This window comes from Grampus griseus (genome assembly GCF_964374135.1).
Source record: "Grampus griseus genome assembly, chromosome: 9".
Lineage (NCBI taxonomy): Eukaryota > Metazoa > Chordata > Mammalia > Artiodactyla > Delphinidae > Grampus > Grampus griseus.
This window is the reverse complement of record NC_139003.1, coordinates 75013321-75030435: the sequence shown is the minus strand read 5'-3', so window position 1 is coordinate 75030435 and position 17115 is coordinate 75013321. Positions and strand designations below refer to the sequence as shown.

The following is a 17115-nucleotide window of genomic DNA, read 5'->3' as shown; positions in this document are numbered from 1 at the left end:
TTACTGACTTAATTCTAGAATCAAACTTTACTTACCCTCTTCTGAAGCTGGCAGTACTCAATTTTATAGTGGGAAAGGAAGTCACTATGGACTGTATTGCCTTTTATCCCTGTAGGTGTAGTTGATTCCTACATTGGGCTTGGCTTTCTTTATGTCTCTGAAAGAACCTTCAATGATCTGTTTCTTCTGGGCTTTTAAAAGGTTTAAAGTTGCTTTGAATGGGGAATTCCTTGGTGGTCCAGTGGTTAGAACTCTGTGCTTTCACTGCTGAGGGCACTGGTTCGATCCCTGGCTGGGGAACTAAGACGCCACAAGCGGCCCAGCGTGGGCAAAAAAAAGGTTACTTTGAATGAATATCTAATTGGTTGAAACTTCTGTAATTGCAACTTCCTGTAATAAATATACATCATTGATATTAATAAAATCTCTCAGCTGTTGTCTTCCTTTAGAAATAGCCAAAATATTTTAGGGCCCTTAATCCACATATTCCTTAAGAAAAAAGGGGAGAGGGAAGAAGCAAGGAAAAATGTGTTAACTTAAGGTTCTTGTATCAGGGTATTGGTAAAACAAGTTTTGCTGTGTGCCTGCTATCACCTGTGAAGCTTATGAAAAGAATGCCATCTTTAGCTACTTTTTAAAAATTGAAGTATAGTTGATTTACAATGTTGTGTTAACTTCTGCTGTGTAGCAAAGTGATTCAGTTAGATATACATTAGAAAAGAATGCCCTCTGATACAAAAATCACATGGAAATATCCCAAGATGTATTTGGAAAAAAAGCAAGTCACAAGACTATGTCTATCATGATCTCAGTTACACTTTTAAAGAGGGTACTGAACACGTACACACCTGTGTGAACATATGGAAAGAACTGGTCCATTTGCAGAAGTTATCACAGTTAACAGTTACAGTGGGAAGGGTCTTGGAGGGTTGGTGATGGTGACAGAAATTTCTTGATACTTTGTTTTCCTGTACGATTGGGATCTTTTCTAATAAGAGTTCATTCGTGTGCAAGGCACTGTAGGACAGTGATGGAACAGGGGATTGGAGTGAGAAAGGGCAGAATTCTGGGTCCTAAGAACATTGGTATGCCTTGTCTGGTTGCTTGGGTCTGCCATGCAGTTTCATGGTTTTGGTACCCTTTTTGGTGCTGGGACTCTCTCCCCTCGCCACCCTTTCCACCCAAGTCAAAAATGGAAAGATCTCCAGTAAGGAAAGCAGTACGTGAACCAGAAATGATCATTCTGAGCATTTCATGCCTGTATTTCTGTCCCTGCCTGGATTGAACTCAGGGCCCACTGGAGCACCATCTGAGCAAAGAATCTGAGTAAACCTAGAGAAAGTGTGAGGCCTCTTTTAAAAAAATTTTGTTGTGCACTGGGAGTGTGTATTATTAGGATTATGTCTGTGTATGCTTTTGAAACCTTGGTGATATCGTCTGTCAACTTTTTATTGAGTTTTTCACTTTTAGAATATGTAGGTAAGCTAGAACACAACAGTTTGGATGACTGTTATAAACAAGGTAAGTAAAAGATGCCAGACATGAGAGATTACATGTCTACTCATATATATTTATATAGAAATTTAAACAGGCAAAATTAATCTATGGTGTGAGAAGCCTAGGGGAGGGGCAGTTACTGGAAGGAGGTACTGGTTGGTGGGGCTTCTGGGACACTGGTGTGTCTTAGTTCTGCATCTCGATATGCATGTTCACCTTGTGAAAATTCATTGAGATGTATGCTTAAGATTGGGTACTTTTCCATAATAAGGTTCAAAAATGAAAACAAAACAAAACAAAAGTAAAGCTTCTCTCAAAGTAGATGAGTGGATGCATGGATGGATGGATGGTTAGATAGGTAAGGTAGAAAACAGCTTCATTTGCTTTTTTTGGCTCACTACCACCCCTGTCTCTCTGCCCCAAATCAAATCATAAACTCCACAAGGGCAGGGACTGCTCACTCCCTTGGGGACTGGCTCATAATAGGTATTGAGAATTTATAGTGATTGATTAACCTGAGTATTAAATCCTACCCATCTCCGTTGAGTAGCTTAGAGAATTTTGTCCTTTGATTCTTTTTTTTTTCTTTTTTTTTTTTTAATATTTATTTATTTATTTGGCTGCACTGGGTCTTAGTTGCAGCATGTGGGATCTAGTTCCCTGACCAGGAATCAAACCCGGGCCCCCTGCATTGGGAGCGTGAAGTCTTAATCACTGGACCACCAGGGAAGTGTCCCTGTCCTTTGATTCTTAAAATATTTAAAATATTTGTATTTAAGAGGTTGAAGTAAGGGAGGTGTATATTCGTTACATCCTTTCCATTCTGATTTGGAAAAACTGGCCAGGATGACGACTGCCCACTCCTCTCTTGCTGTGCCGGTGCTCAGAGGCTGTTACTGACCTTATGGGTAATAGCTTCGTCAAGAGTGGGGGTTTTTTTGTTTTTCTTTTTTGTTTGTTTGTTGGGTTTTTGTTTGTTTCTTTGTTTTGTTTTGGGGTTTTTTTGGCCACACCATGCGGCTTGTGGTATCTTAGTTCCCCAACTAGGGATTGAACTCAGCGCTCTCAGCAGTGAGAGCGCTGAGTCCTAACCACTGGACCACCAGGGAATCCCCTAGTCAAGGTTTGACAAAGTGTTTTTACTTTATTGGTAGATGGCAAATATGTTCCCTTTGGAAACTTGTTGGTCTTTCCTATGTGTCCTTCAAAGGAAAAGTGCGGGTCGGCGGGGGAGAAGTGTATGTGTGTTCTGGGTTTGCTGCTTCTTCAGTGGCTTTATTCAGAAGTTTTAGAGCCAGTAATCCTGAGTGGATTAGGTGGGTATTGCTTTGCTGAAAGGTTTGTTTTATAGCTCGGTTCCTCTTCCCACCCCCTGCTCCTTGTCAACTTTCAGAGCTTTAGACAAACTGAATGGATTCCAGCTGGAGAACTTCACACTGAAAGTGGCCTACATCCCTGACGAAATGGCTGCCCAGCAGAACCCCTCGCAGCAGCCCCGAGGTCGCCGTGGGTTTGGGCAGAGGGGCTCATCGCGGCAGGGGTCTCCAGGATCCATGTCCAAGCAGAAACCGTGCGACTTGCCTCTACGTCTGCTGGTTCCCACCCAATTCGTTGGAGCCATTATAGGAAAAGAAGGTGCTACCATTCGGAACATTACGAAACAGACCCAGTCTAAGTGAGTATTCCTGAGTGTGTGGGGGCCTTCATGTTTTCCCCTTTAGATCTTAATAACGAGTGGGTTGTCTTGGTACTTTGTGTCCTTCTGAACATGGTAGTGATCCCTTCTTGTATGGTACTTGGGAACCCGGAAAACCTTTGTGATTTGATACCCTTTTTATTTTTAATAAATAAATAAAATAAATGTATTTATTTATTTATGGCTGCGGTGGGTTGCACGTGGGCTTTCTCTAGTTGCGGCGAGCGGGAGCTACTCTTCGTTGCAGTGCGCGGGCTTCTCATTGCGGTGGCTTCTCTTGGTGTGGAGCGTGGGCTTCAGTAGTTGTGGCTCGAGGGCTCTAGAGCGCAGGCTCAGTAGTTGTGGCACGTGGGCTTAGTTGCTCTGCGGCACGTGGGATCTTCCTGGACCAGGGATCGAACCCGTGTCCCCTGCATTGGCAGGCGGATTCTTATCCACTGCGCCACCAGGGAATTCCCGTGACTTGATATCTTAGTGTTCATTTCATATAAACCTGGGGCTAAACCTTAATCTCAAAGGGAACTTCAAATTTTCACACATGAATGGAAAACAAATGATACTTAATCCACTCCTGATGAGGGAGGCCCTGATAAACAAAAGGGCAGCTTCTAGTTTCTCTGCTCCCCCATCTCCACTCTGACCTCCAGTGATAACTGCCTTCAGTGCTTTTGGAAGTCATTTTCTGGGTTCAATACAGAGATAGTTTTCAGTCTTGCTGTACTTCAGTGAAGAATCATTCAGCTATGGTCCATAGTTATCCTGTGTTTGCCATGTAGTTAGAATGGTTGTTTCTTTAGGATGTTGTTTGATAGTTTTAATTTGCAGATTTTGAGAAATTAGAAGATTCTCCATCAAACCTTGGCGCTAACTTTTTAGGAGTAGGAAGCAGGAGCTATTTGTTTTTATTTACCACTGTAGCCCCAGTGGTGGGCATGCTGCCTTATATGTAGGTGGGTCTCATATTTGTCAAATGAGTGAAATAACTGTATGTGAATTATATTTAATGCCCTTAAAATATATCTAAGGTACCTTCTCAATTTTGAAGCTCCAGTGATTATATATTCATTGTTTTGCTTTAGTAACCATCCTGTTTGCTTTAGTAACCATCCTGTTATGCTGTAGTGAAGATTTTGACCCAAAGAAACTTGATAATGAACTCTGTCCTCACCCTTAGTTCTGTAAATTGCTACCAGGCACACCTCTGGGACAGCTGCTGCCATATTTCCTGAAGAACTCTGCGTGTATTAGGGAGAAGAGGCTGTGTGTACAAATCTCTCTTGTGTCATTCTATAGGAAAGGGTAGGGAAATGGCCCCTGGGCCAGCTCCAGAGATGACTGTGGATCATTTTGCTTTTTAAATTTAGTAAGAAAAATTATCATTTTGTGTGGTTCAAGGAGTTAAGCAGAGTCTTCTTCAGAAACTGCGACTAAACCTTGTGCTGTGTATATCTTGCCTATGTGTTTGTTCCAACAGGCTTAAGAGGCTATCCATGTTCATCACAGGCACCATGCCTGCCTTGAGCTGACTGACTCATTTCTCACGCAGAAACAAACGAACTGTGTCTAGTGGTGGTTGCGTACCCACTCCCCTGTGGAGTGACATCTGGTCCTGCCTTCCCCTGCTTTGAAGCAGGAGTTGCTGGGTGCTGGTTACGTTTGTGCAGACTCAGTGGCTTTGACTTCATAATGTAGAGTGTGGGGAAGACAACTGAACCATAGCCTCATCACTTTTCATCTTAAATTTGCCTGGTTTTAATATTAAAATTGAAGGGCTTCTTGCTTCCCTTGATTCCCCGTTACCTGCAGAAACTAATTATTCAGTGGTTTGCCTTCCTTGTCACATGGCAGATTAAAGTTGTTCCTTTTAAAGCTACTCATTTCCTTGTAGGAGGAAAGAGCTTCTGTGATTTAAATTACACTGTTTGTTTTATTTAAGCAGGAAGATGGAGGATGGAGCGGGAAGGGAAGCAATTTTTGTTGTATCCGATGATTCACTTGCAGCTCTGCCAGCGGATTTAATTAACTCTTGCCATTGAAACTAGTCATTATCAGATCTTCTATTTCTGGAATGGCCTCGCAGGGCTACCCTAATCTGTAAAGCAACATCACGTTCTCTCAGACGATCAGAGTTTAGTAATCCTTAACACAGTGAGCAGATGGAAATAAACCGGGAGGAGGGAGACTTAACATGTTACCTACTAGAAGAGAGACAATACTTACAGTGATTGGGGATTGAAACCCGTGACTGGAAAGATGGTTCCTGAGATCAGAACTGTTATCTAAGATACTTTTCTTATTGGTTATTTCTAGATATCCCTTATTTATTTCACTTCTACATTGCCCTAATTTTTAGTTACAGGTTTTAATTCTGAGATAAATCTTCAGTTTTCAATCAGACATTTAAGAAAATGAAATCCAGGCCTTGATTTTATTGGCAGGATGAAGTGGTCCTTCTCATGACCACGAGTTACGCAGCTCTTCATCTAGTGTTTGAGTGGCCAGGGGAACTCACCAGTACTTAATTTTTCCTGAACACATTTTTTTTTTTGATAGTTGATTTTCTTTCTTGTACTTTTTAAACAGAAGACTTATTTTTGTATTTAATTCAAAACGTACAAGTATGTACGTTAAAAAAAAACAAAAACAAAGAGCTAATCTTCACCTAACCCCCAAGGTGACCATTGTTAAGTTGGGGATATGTCTTTACAGGACTCGTTCCTTGTACCTATTAACATGTGTAGCTTTAAATGAGAAATCATGCCATGGTATGTATTGCATTTTTTTTCACATAAGATCAAGGACCTCTAACTATGTTGGCACCTGTAATTTAACCATATGGTTTCGAACAGCTGTATAGTATGGATGTAATGTTATTTAACTGTTTCTTCCTGAGAGGTATTTCAAAGATAATTCCAACTTTCTTTCTATTACAAATAGTGCTACAGTGAACGTTCCTGCACTAGTGATTTTCAAGCAGTAGTGGTCCCACCCTGCAGACGTTCGGCAACGTCTGGAGACATTTTTGGTTGTCACATGTGGATGAGAGGGGGGTGCCACTGGCATCTAGTGGGCAGAGGCCAGGGATGCTGCTGGACATCCTACAAGGCACGAGACGGCCTCCACAGCAAAGCACTAGTCTGATCCGAAAGGTCAATACTGCAAAGGGTGAAAAACACCCGTCTTGGCCCATGTATGAGACTACATCTGTAGGAGGCGTTACGAGAAGTAGGATTCTTAGGTCAAAAGATCATAAGCAGGGCTTCCCTGGTGGCGCAGTGGTTGAGAGTCCGCCTGCCGATGCAGGGGACACGGGTTCGTGCCCCGGTCCGGGAAGATCCCACATGCCGCGGAGCGGCTGGGCCCGTGAGCCATGGCCGCTGAGCCTGCGCGTCCGGAGCCTGTGCTCCGCAACGGTAGAGGCCACAACAGTGAGAGGCCCGCGTACCGCCAAAAAATAAAAAAATCGTAAGCAGCTCAGCTCTGATAGGTCCTGGCGGTTTGCTCTGTACTCTGCACCGAACCAGAAGGGTGGCCATGCCCAGATGCGCATCCTCTTGCCAGCACTTGATTTCATCCATTAACATGCTCGCAGGCCTAGAAGAAAATGACACCTTGTTTTAATGACCAGTGACGTGGAACATCATTTTGTGTTTATTGGCCATTTGTTTTTCTTTGAAGTGAATGCCCTCTCTTTGGCTTCCATTCCCATCACTGTTTGTTACGCACTTTCCTCTCTCAAGGAGGCAAAATGTAGAAAGAGCCCTGCCAGAGGAAACAGAGGAGCGAAATTCCCACATGTGACGGGTCGTGGACATACAGTATCGCATCAGGAGTTCCACCTGGCTTGTGGAATTCCAGCTCCAGTCCTCTTGGCTTGTGTTCCTGTCCCCCTTGGTTTTAGAGCAGAAGAAAGCCTTTTGTTTGAAGCCAGGCTCTCGGACGTGAGATGTTTGACCTGTGGCACCTAAAAGGAAAATTAAGCACATGCAGCTTGGGCAGAATGAAAAGATGCCCCTGCATGAGCAAAGATAGGGGAGTACTCCTGGAGTTAAAATTGGTCTCATCCATGGTGATAGCTTATCAAGACTTGATGCTTTTGAGGGGAGTGAGTCATCCACTCTTTGCCCGGAAGTGCTGTGACTTCAAAGTTGGTAATTACAGACTCTATTGTGAATACATGCTTACAGCTCTTGTTTTCCTCTCCCTTTGTGCCCACCGGAAGAATTGACGTCCACCGTAAAGAGAATGCAGGTGCCGCTGAGAAGTCAATTACTATTCTCTCTACCCCTGAGGGCACTTCTGCGGCTTGTAAGTCTATTCTGGAGATTATGCATAAAGAAGCTCAAGATATAAAATTGTGAGTAAAGAGGATTACCCCGTGAAGAGGTTGATATTTACACTGTCTTATTTTGGAATTCTGTGACACAGTTCTTGGGAATTGCCAACAAAGAAAGAGAAATAACTGTCCCAGAGAGCAACAGAGGGTTGGCACTATTGATTTGGTAATAAAGCATAAGTCTTTTAAATACTTTGTTTTCATTCATGTTTGGATATGTTGTGAGTGGTGTAATGGGAAAAGTCTAGCTGTAAAAGAAGGCAATTGGGTGTCATAGGAAGCTCACCTAAGGTCCAAGAAGTATCCCTGGGATTTACCCAAAGCAGGGACCCCAAATCCTCACTCCTTTACTTGGAGCTCGTTGGAGCTCTGTCCATGTCTGCCCAGCCTACCCTGCAGCAGCAGGGAGTATGGAGGTGGGGAAATCCCTAATCATGTGCTGCGGTAAACTGGAGATTGATTGGGGCGTTTCAGGTTGAAACTCTAAGTATCTTTTGCACAGGAACCTTGAGCAGAGGTTGGGTTCTCTGCTGCTTGTAGCATCCAGCACAGTGGTGTGCTCAAAGTAGGATCCAGAGTAAGATGCTAAACTTAGCTTGCGGACCTAATGACTAGCATTTAATTTGTAGGGACCTTTGAAATATATTACATATATTTTAATTATAAGGTATTATATGTTGCTGTATTATAAGATTAAAATTCTTTTTTAGTACAGAGAAAAGTAAAGAAAAAGCCCACCATTCAGATAACCCCAATGACATTTTAAAACAATGCTACATATATGACTTGGAAATTCAGAAAGGTACACAGTGAAAAGTGAAAGCCGTCCCTTCCTGCTCTTATACTGTTTCCCCAAGGTGTAACCACTGTTGAGTTTCTTCTGTTTCCCTCTATAAATTGTGCATGTTACCTCCAGGACTGTGTTTTAAAATTATTCTGAAATCACACTGGTTTGCATTTGTACATGGTGTTCTGGTACTCAGGGTTTCAGAATATGGGTTTGAGTAAGGTGTTTTCAAAGAGCTAACAGAATCCATTTTGGGAAGACATTCCCTGAGATGAATAAAAGAAAACTTTTAAACATTAACTCCTATCCAAATACTTGCCAGTGTTCTTTCACCCCCTCTATTCATGCATTGCTAGAATGTAGGCTAATGGTCAGCACGCTTTAAACTATACCTAGCAGAATTCTTCCTATTTGGTAGGTAGGAAGTAAATGTTTAATGAACGAATATTGTCTTTTTACCGTACGGTAGGTTTACTTACCCTGATTTGATGGCCCTTTTTTTTGCTTTGTTTTTTTCTTTCTTTACAGCACAGAAGAGATTCCCTTGAAGATTTTAGCCCATAATAACTTTGTAGGACGTCTTATTGGTAAGGAAGGAAGAAACCTTAAAAAAATTGAGCAAGACACAGACACTAAAATCACAATATCTCCGTAAGTGCTGGCTTGCTTTCGTTTGAATCAGAAAACTTTCACACACCGTTTCTAAGCTGTAGGTTATATATTAAGCATTTTACAACTCTTGGAGCTGGCCTGTACCACCATACTTATACTTCATTTCGCAAACTGAGTCTCCTGCCTGCTATCTGTTTCTAACTCATAGTGAAAGTATTATCTGTTCCCACTAAAAAGGCAGGATGCACTGAATACTTCACATTCATATTTCCTAGCTGAAGTCTTGGTCAGGTTTTCTGGCATATACTCCCCAAATTGGAATATATAACCCAGTGTATTATGCACTGCTGTGTAACAAATTATCCCAACACTGGACCGCTGACGACAAGGGTAAGCATTGACTGCTCACCTAGTTTCTGTGGGTCAGGAATTCAGGAACAGCTTGACTGGGCGGTGCTGTTTGGGGATCTCTTGATGTTGCTGAGAAGTTGATGGCAGCTCTCGGAGTGAGGCCTCAGCTCCTCACCTCCTGGGCCTCTCCACAGGGCTGTTTGCGTGTCTTAAAGACACGGCAGCTGTCTTCCCTCAGTGAATGATCTAGGAAAGAGCAAGACGGAAGCGGCAGTGTCTTTTATAGCATAGCCTCAGAAGTCACATTTTTACCATTTTTCTATTGCTGTTGACATGTTGGCTCTAGTTAGTGTGGGAGGAGACTGCCCATCCCTGGGGAATGGGGATTTGGGGGCTGGCCCCCATGCCTGGGGCCATGAATGCCCTGAAATTGTATGGAAAGGCCTTTGTCTTCTGAGGGTGACTTTCCTTCAGAGTACCCCCCAAAAAGTCGAAGAATAGTAGAGAAAGACTGGGGCAATATGTTCACGTAGTAAGGAGTTTTCAAAGAAAGGGATGGAAAGGAAGTGGGAGAGTTGTGCTTTGTGGGAAAGAAAGGAAAAACCGCAAAGTGGTTAAAAATATCAAATGATCCTACCCTGTCTTGAATTTTATGCTCAGAAAGGGGAGGGTTTTAATAGAAAATAATCTTAAAATCTATTCTGGAAGCAACTATTTTAAAAATTGTAACAGAAAATGCTTGGCAGTGGAGAGGTGGGTTGAGCCTGGAGATGAGACCTACACTTGTTTGTCTAAGACAAATCATCTTCATTGTGTAGATGTCTATATTTTTAGCGAGTTTAGGAAGAAGTTAAGGAAAAATATCCTATTCATCTGGCTCAAGTCTAGCTTGAGACATTTTGCTAGTAGTGAAAATGAGAATTTGAACCCTAGGAATATGAAGGGGAGCTGTCTCAATATTCTATATCCTTTCCATCTGTGTATTTAGTCTTATTTCCATGGTAAGTATCTCCCACTGGTTCCCTTCAAGGCTGTTGAGTGGCTCAGGCTTAGGTGGTCTCAGTTGTCACCTGAATGGATTTTGAAACTTCAACAGAAGCTGAGTGAAGCAGGGAGTTTCTGAATATTGCTGTTGCATTCTAACTTTTTAGTTGTCTAAATGGTCATCGAGGGACTATTTTTAAAATATAGTCAAAATGGATTGATTTGTATTATTTCCTGAAGCCTACGTCAATCTAAATTCTAAAATTACCGTCAAAAATAAGTTTAAATTCTGGCTTGCCCTTTTGGAATATTTTCGTGCTTATTCCTTGGCGACCTAGAAAATGCAATTGCATGAGAATGCCAGTTAACGCCTCGAATTGGTCAGTGCAGACTAGGAACATACTCATTAAAGGTTATGTTCATTTGGTTCTTGGTTTCCACTAAAACTGTAGATTCCTCCGACCATCTTCTTTACATTTCACTGTTAAATTGTGAAAATAGTTCACCTTAAGTGGTCAAGAAGTGCACTCTATTTAAAACATGGACTTAATCAAACTGTGTACACTCAGCGATGTTTATTGAGAAGGTGGGAGGGGCAGTATTTTCTCTCATGCAGTTTTACAATTCTTGCAGTCATGTCTTTTGGGGCTTACTCATCTTTCATCATGGCTAACCACCCACTTTTACATATTGCCAGCCTCCACAGTTGGGTTTTAATTGCCATCTGTGGGTGGACTATTACTGTCTTCCTCCTATAATTTCCAGTCTTTTTCTTTCCCCTCTGTTTCAATCTGCAGGTTGCAGGAACTGACGCTGTACAATCCAGAGCGCACCATTACGGTCAAAGGCAGTGTGGAAACATGTGCCAAAGCTGAGGAAGAGATCATGAAGAAAATCAGGGAGTCTTATGAAAATGATATTGCTTCCATGAATGTTAGTTTTAATATGAAGGAAATGTCTTTATTTTGATGAACAATCAAAAGATGTTTTCAATTGCATTAACGTTGATTCCTTTAAGGGTGTCTTTGTTAGATGTGGTTTCTAATTGATTTTTAGCACCACGGTGAGTGCCCTGGGATAGTTGGCAAGATGCAGACTTTGACATCAGGCTTGGCTCTCTCTGTGATTTTAGCCAACTTTGAGCCTTAGCTTCCTTACCTGTGAGGTAAGGCTAATACCTCCCTTAAAAAGGTTAATCTCTCCCATACAGTGTGAGTTGGAGGGAGATGATAGTATTATAGGAATGTGGGCTTTAGAGGTCTGTGAACTGGGTTTGAATCCCAGCTCAACCATTTATTAGCTGTACCTCTATTCTCTTGGACAACTTATTTGGTCTCTCTGAGCACCAGTTTCCTCATCAGTAAGATGGGGCTACTGCCTACATGGCATGCTTATTAGGATTATAATAGATACCGTGCATATAAAAGCTACCGTTATGAATACAAATTTAAAATTTGGTTGCTCATAAACCTTGGAGATAACAGAATTTCAAATGACAAAACAATCTGTGTAGTGCAAGTGCATTGCTGACATTCCTTAATGGATGGAATGGTGCAGAAAATGCAGCGTTTCCAAAGTCTATCTTGAATTTTCAAGTAAATGATTAAAAAACAGTTCCTCGGTTGGGCCTGTCATCTGAAACATTACACCTAAAAGAAGGGAAAATGTGAAAATGATATTACCTTTGTGAGAAGAGCTTGGAATGCTAATCATTTTACCCCCACATGACTGCTGCCTGCCTACCTTCCTTCACATTATAACTGCTCATCCAAATGTTTCAGAGTCGCCTGGGGGTAAATGCAGCCCCATAGACCTTTAAAAAAGATTCTTGAGTGTGCTCAAGTCTGAACTCTGTAGTCCTCACCTTATTTCCTTAACCCTTATCAAATTAAGCCAAAACAAAATCCCATTTCTGGCTCCTGGATCCATTCCAAAGATAGGTTTAATTGTAGAAGACATGGGGATTGGACCTGATTTCCAAAGGGCTTGATTTTGTTTTGGGTCTTTAGACTCATGACTGCCAAATTTTCTCCATGGCGTAAAGATCTCTTAATATCTGCTATCTGGTTTGCTCTTCAATGAACAAATCTTGTTTGCTTGTTTCTTCAATTAATGCAAGATTTTCAGTCTCTATTTACTGTGTGCCCAGAGTGTACAGATTACATATATGTCTGAGCGCTGTGAGCTGTTCGTAAAGGCAAGAAAGCTGTGTTCCCTGCTTTGAGGAACCTAGCATGGCTTCAGGTCAAAGAGGAGGCAGACGGCACATGGATTTTAAAATATCAAGAATTATAAACAGACATAACCTACATACTCAAGTATAATCACATGGAACATCTGCTTTGTTCTAAAATTTGAGTCATAAAACGAGGTCACAGTCTGGATATTATCACATATAAATGCTCACTTACACTTGATCTTGTAATTGTAAAATGAAGGGACCTTTTTACCATTGCAGCTTCAAGCACATTTAATTCCTGGATTAAATCTGAATGCCTTGGGTCTGTTCCCACCCACTTCAGGGATGCCACCTCCCACCTCAGGGCCCCCTTCAGCTATGACTCCTCCTTACCCACAGTTTGAGGTAAGACAATGTGCCTTGGCTTTCTTTATGGTTGAGGGGGATGAAGTCAAAGGGACACAGTCAGACTCTGTTGCCCTCGAGTAGTGTGACATTAAATGCTAATTGGGAAAAATCTTAATGCGAAACCTGGTCCCCGTGTGATCTCTCGTAAGTTAGGAGCCAGCACAGGCTTTTCAATTCTTGTCACTAGAACCTTCTTATCTTTGCAGAGTAGACCCGTGAGTTATTTCTTTTGAAGTTCTTGAGTGGTAGGGTTGTTAATGTATGTTTTCAAATATCAAAGGAAAAGTTTGAGACTTTGAGGAGGGGGAAAGAGGTTAGTTATTTTTAAATGTTGAAGGAAGGGATTTTTAAAAGGCTTCCTTCATCTTGAACTTCACCTGAAAGTTTACTGCTTTGAAAGGTCAGTAGAGACTAGACACGCTTTCCACTTTGAACGTTTGTACTTATTACACAGCTCAGGTAGTCGTGCCCACAAATCTATTGTGCATGTGTGTGTTTGTGTGCAAACATTAAACAGCTTTTATTTGTTTTGTATACAGGTGGATTATTAAGAAATAATCCTTATTTTTATATTTGCTTTTTAAGAGTAGCATTTTTCCTGAGGTCAGAAATAGGAGACCAGTGATAGTATGAAAATAAAGGCAGCCTAGCAGACACCGTATACAATAATTTTTTTTGAAAGAAGTGCACAATTCAGGTGCATCAACAGTAATAACTGGAGGTAGACAATCATGTGAAATAAAATTAACATTCTAGGATCTTCCTCCTTGAATTTGTTTTTACGTCTCTCCCTTCCTGTTTGGCTCTCATATCACACAAAGTTGTGAGCGGTACCTGCTACACCAAATTTAGGGAAATGTCCAGGGAGAAAAGGTGGGGGACTCTGTTCTCTCAGTGCCTAGAAGACATGTAGAGTAAAATGCAACTGGAGTTCTACAGAGAACACAGATCGCTGAGATGGTTCGTGTTTTACCCCCATGAGAATGAGAATTTCCTTTGCCTGTTCTTGAAGCCACCAGGCTATCAGGTGTGCTTAGCTTTTGCCATGGTCTTGCAGTGTGTGTGTTTCTGCCTTTGCTGTGGGCGACGTTTGCATCTTCCCCTGCCCCTCATCTGCCACTTCAAACCTCTTTGGGTAAAAACCATGTAACAAAGCCCATTAATCTAAAGATAGACATCAGAATTTCATATCAAGTGTGAATAGATAGATGATGTGTTTTATAAAGCTTTGCACCGGCAGCTACAGGTGATGTGAAGTGGCTGAGGTGTTTGTACCTTGGTGCTAAAGGGGAGGGGTGTAAAGAGACAAGAGCCAGCTCTGTTTGTGTTAGTCTCCTCTTCTTTGCTCTGGGTTTCTTTTCTTATGCACGCAGTGAAGAAACCGAGATAAACAAATTATCTCTAAGGACTCTTCTTTCAGGTCAAACATTACTAGTTTTTACAGAGTTCGATTTTGTTTCTTACAAATTGAAGGTTTGCAGCAACCTGCATTGAGCAGATCTATTGGTGCCATTTCCCCAATAGCATTATTTTTAATTAGGTATGTACATTTTTTAGATGTAATGCTACTGCACACTTAATAGACGACAGTTATATACAGTATAAACATTATTTATGTGCACTGGGAAACAAAAAAATTTGTGCGACTCACTTTATTGTGATACTCGCTTTAATGCAGTGGTCTGGAACTGAACCTGCAATGTCTCTGAGGTATGCCTGTATTTAAAAACTGGGTTAGAGAATTAAAGGTTGGCAGGTGTTTGCTCTCAGCACTCTGATACTCCTCCATTGCATTTACAGCTGCTGATGAGAAGCTTACTGTTCTGCAGAAGCTCTCACAGAGAAGTCAGGTTACTCACTAAGATAGTCTCTTTATCCTTGATTCCTGTAGGTTAGCAGCAAATCTCTGCTTTTACTTTAAATATATATTGCCTGGCAAGGAGTCATGTATTGCTTCCTCTTTTAGAGTTTCATTTTTTTCTCTACACATGTTTTCTCACCTCTGCTTTGTAACATGCAAGTAGAATTGATGCATCCTGTCTTTGGATAAATCCCTTGTTGCTGTTCTAGTCCAGAATTTTGCCCATGCCTCCTCCTAAAACATACTCTTCTTCCCTGAACCTGCCAGGTTGATTTTTCCCATAGAGCCACAGAGTTGGTTCTTCCAACAGACAAAAGTCTCTACTTCCTGCCTGGCAGCTGGCTTACGCAGTACTTCATTGGCCAACTTCAAGTTTATAAATGACAGGAAATGCTCCTTTCAGAAATGCTCAAACAGTAGGGAAGAGGCGTTTGGCAGCTAGCGAGCAGAGTAAGAGCTGGAATTGGCATCGCACACAAAAACATCCATAGCTGGATGGTCTTGGCAGCTTGCGTCGGGGTTGGGAGACGTTAGTTCAGGCGCCGTCGTCTCCATAATTCTGATAGCGTCTTCGGAGTCTCCCCAAGTCTCTAGAACAATAGTGTAATCTGAAAATTGCTAACGTGGCTGCTTATGGAAGAGGCAAGAAAGGTGAACACTTCTTCTTAGGTCTTACCTAGTTTGAAGTGCTCTTTAAGAAACAAAATATAATTTGAAAGGGATTTTTAGATCAAATGACTCTCATGGACTCTTGTAGTCCTACTGTTTAGGATTTCTTACTGTGGGTGCAGCTCTTTTGTTAGTAAACAACTTCAAAGTAAATAACTCGTTGCATATATTTATTATCTCTGAGAGGTCTTGGTTACTTAGTTATAGGGAGAAACTTCCTTTGCTTTTTTATTTATTTATTTTTTTTAACTTAAATATTCTGTTCAGGTCATGAAGTTGAGTAAACCCAACTTCAGTTCCACACCAAAATCCATTAAAACAAAACAAAAAAAACCCCAGGAGTATGTATTTTACAAGCCAGAGGGAGACACTGGCATTCTTCCAGATTCCTGGAGGCTGGTCTTGTTGGCTGGCATGCATGTCGCCATGCCTTTGTGATGTCTTAGGTTCTGTTCCCCACAATGTAAATACACTTAACCTTACTGTTTGCTCATTCTTGTATTTCCTCATGATAGATGATTAGGAATTACTCATTGGCAGACTTCACCAGTTATGCAAACTTTCAGTTGAGCAGCTTTGTTCTTCTGTTATTTCAAGCTATAGCGTAGGGTCTGCCAAGAAGTCCAAAGGAAGTTTTGCCAATAGGCATCTGGCAGAAATCCACTGGGAAACAGCTTGTGACCTGAATGTCTTTCACCTCTGAAAGTTTAGGAAGACGCGTTCAGGATAATGCAGCTGAACATTAACTTACATGCAAAGAATGTGTAACGCTATAGGGTAATGCTGATGCGTTTTTTTTTAAGCTCATCTCAGAGTCTTAGATTCACAGGTGAAAGAGACTTATCATAACCCATTGTTCTGGCTTCTTAGTTTTACATGTAAAAATTATGTTTATCTGGGTGTTCTAATCCTGAAAACATGGCTTACTACACAGAATCCCATATAAGAATGGGCCAGTTTAATGACTGTCCAGTAGACAGGATGTTTATGTGAGGTGCCTTATATTCCCAGAGGAAAGTTGCCTTGATGACAAGAAATTTATGGTCAGGGATGTGCTTGGTGGATATGGAACTGGAACAAAGGGATTTGGGTGGCGTTCAGAAACGTCTTCACCAGGCTTCAGACACCTGATGAGTCACCTTTTCATTAAGGTGCTATTACCAACAGTACACACCGCGCTGTCAGTCCAGGACACGGCCTCCTGGCAGGCTTCATTTACTTCCCTCTAACCTCTCAGTGTGGAACTTCTTTCTGTCTGCATACTGATGCTTTCTTTATGTCTTTGCCCCTTCTTTCTATTATAGTTTGGTCCTTTTAGCCCTTCTCTACTGTCTACCATTCCTTTTCCAAATCTTCACTCAACTTTTAAATTCACTCTTAATCTCCGTAATGGATTTGTTACCTCCTACCCCACCTCCCCAAAATCAGTAAAACAAAAACATCTATAGCCTCTCATCCATGACTGTATCAGAAAGATGATTTTGCTTTTGTTCAACTTTTGAGACTACAACACACTTTCTGCCCGTGAGCTTTTCTCGTAGCCATGGTCCTCGGTATCTTCTAGGCGGAGACATGCTCAGGCCACATTTGTGAGGCTCTGGGACTTTTGCTCTGGGGATGATGCCTGTTACATTCGGCGTCTGAGGACATTCAGAAGTTGCTGTCTGGGGTCAGTCCTAGGAAAAGTAGTTTTTACTAAACAAATAGTTTTTCTCAAGATGTGGTAAATCACGTA

At 41.6% G+C, this 17115-nt stretch overlaps 1 protein-coding gene across 1 annotated transcript in view; it reads left to right on the top strand.

The window, feature by feature from the left end:
• Positions 1-17115, top strand: part of IGF2BP3 (insulin like growth factor 2 mRNA binding protein 3) — a gene marked incomplete at its 5' end in the record, with an annotated part of 136526 nt that overhangs the window by 107737 nt on the left and 11674 nt on the right. The window contains 5 exons of the mRNA XM_082661547.1: positions 2891-3172; positions 7416-7550; positions 8845-8967; positions 11061-11196; positions 12722-12847. Coding sequence (XP_082517673.1) covers positions 2891-3172; positions 7416-7550; positions 8845-8967; positions 11061-11196; positions 12722-12847 — 802 coding nt within the window. The remainder of the gene's footprint in view (positions 1-2890; positions 3173-7415; positions 7551-8844; positions 8968-11060; positions 11197-12721; positions 12848-17115) is intronic.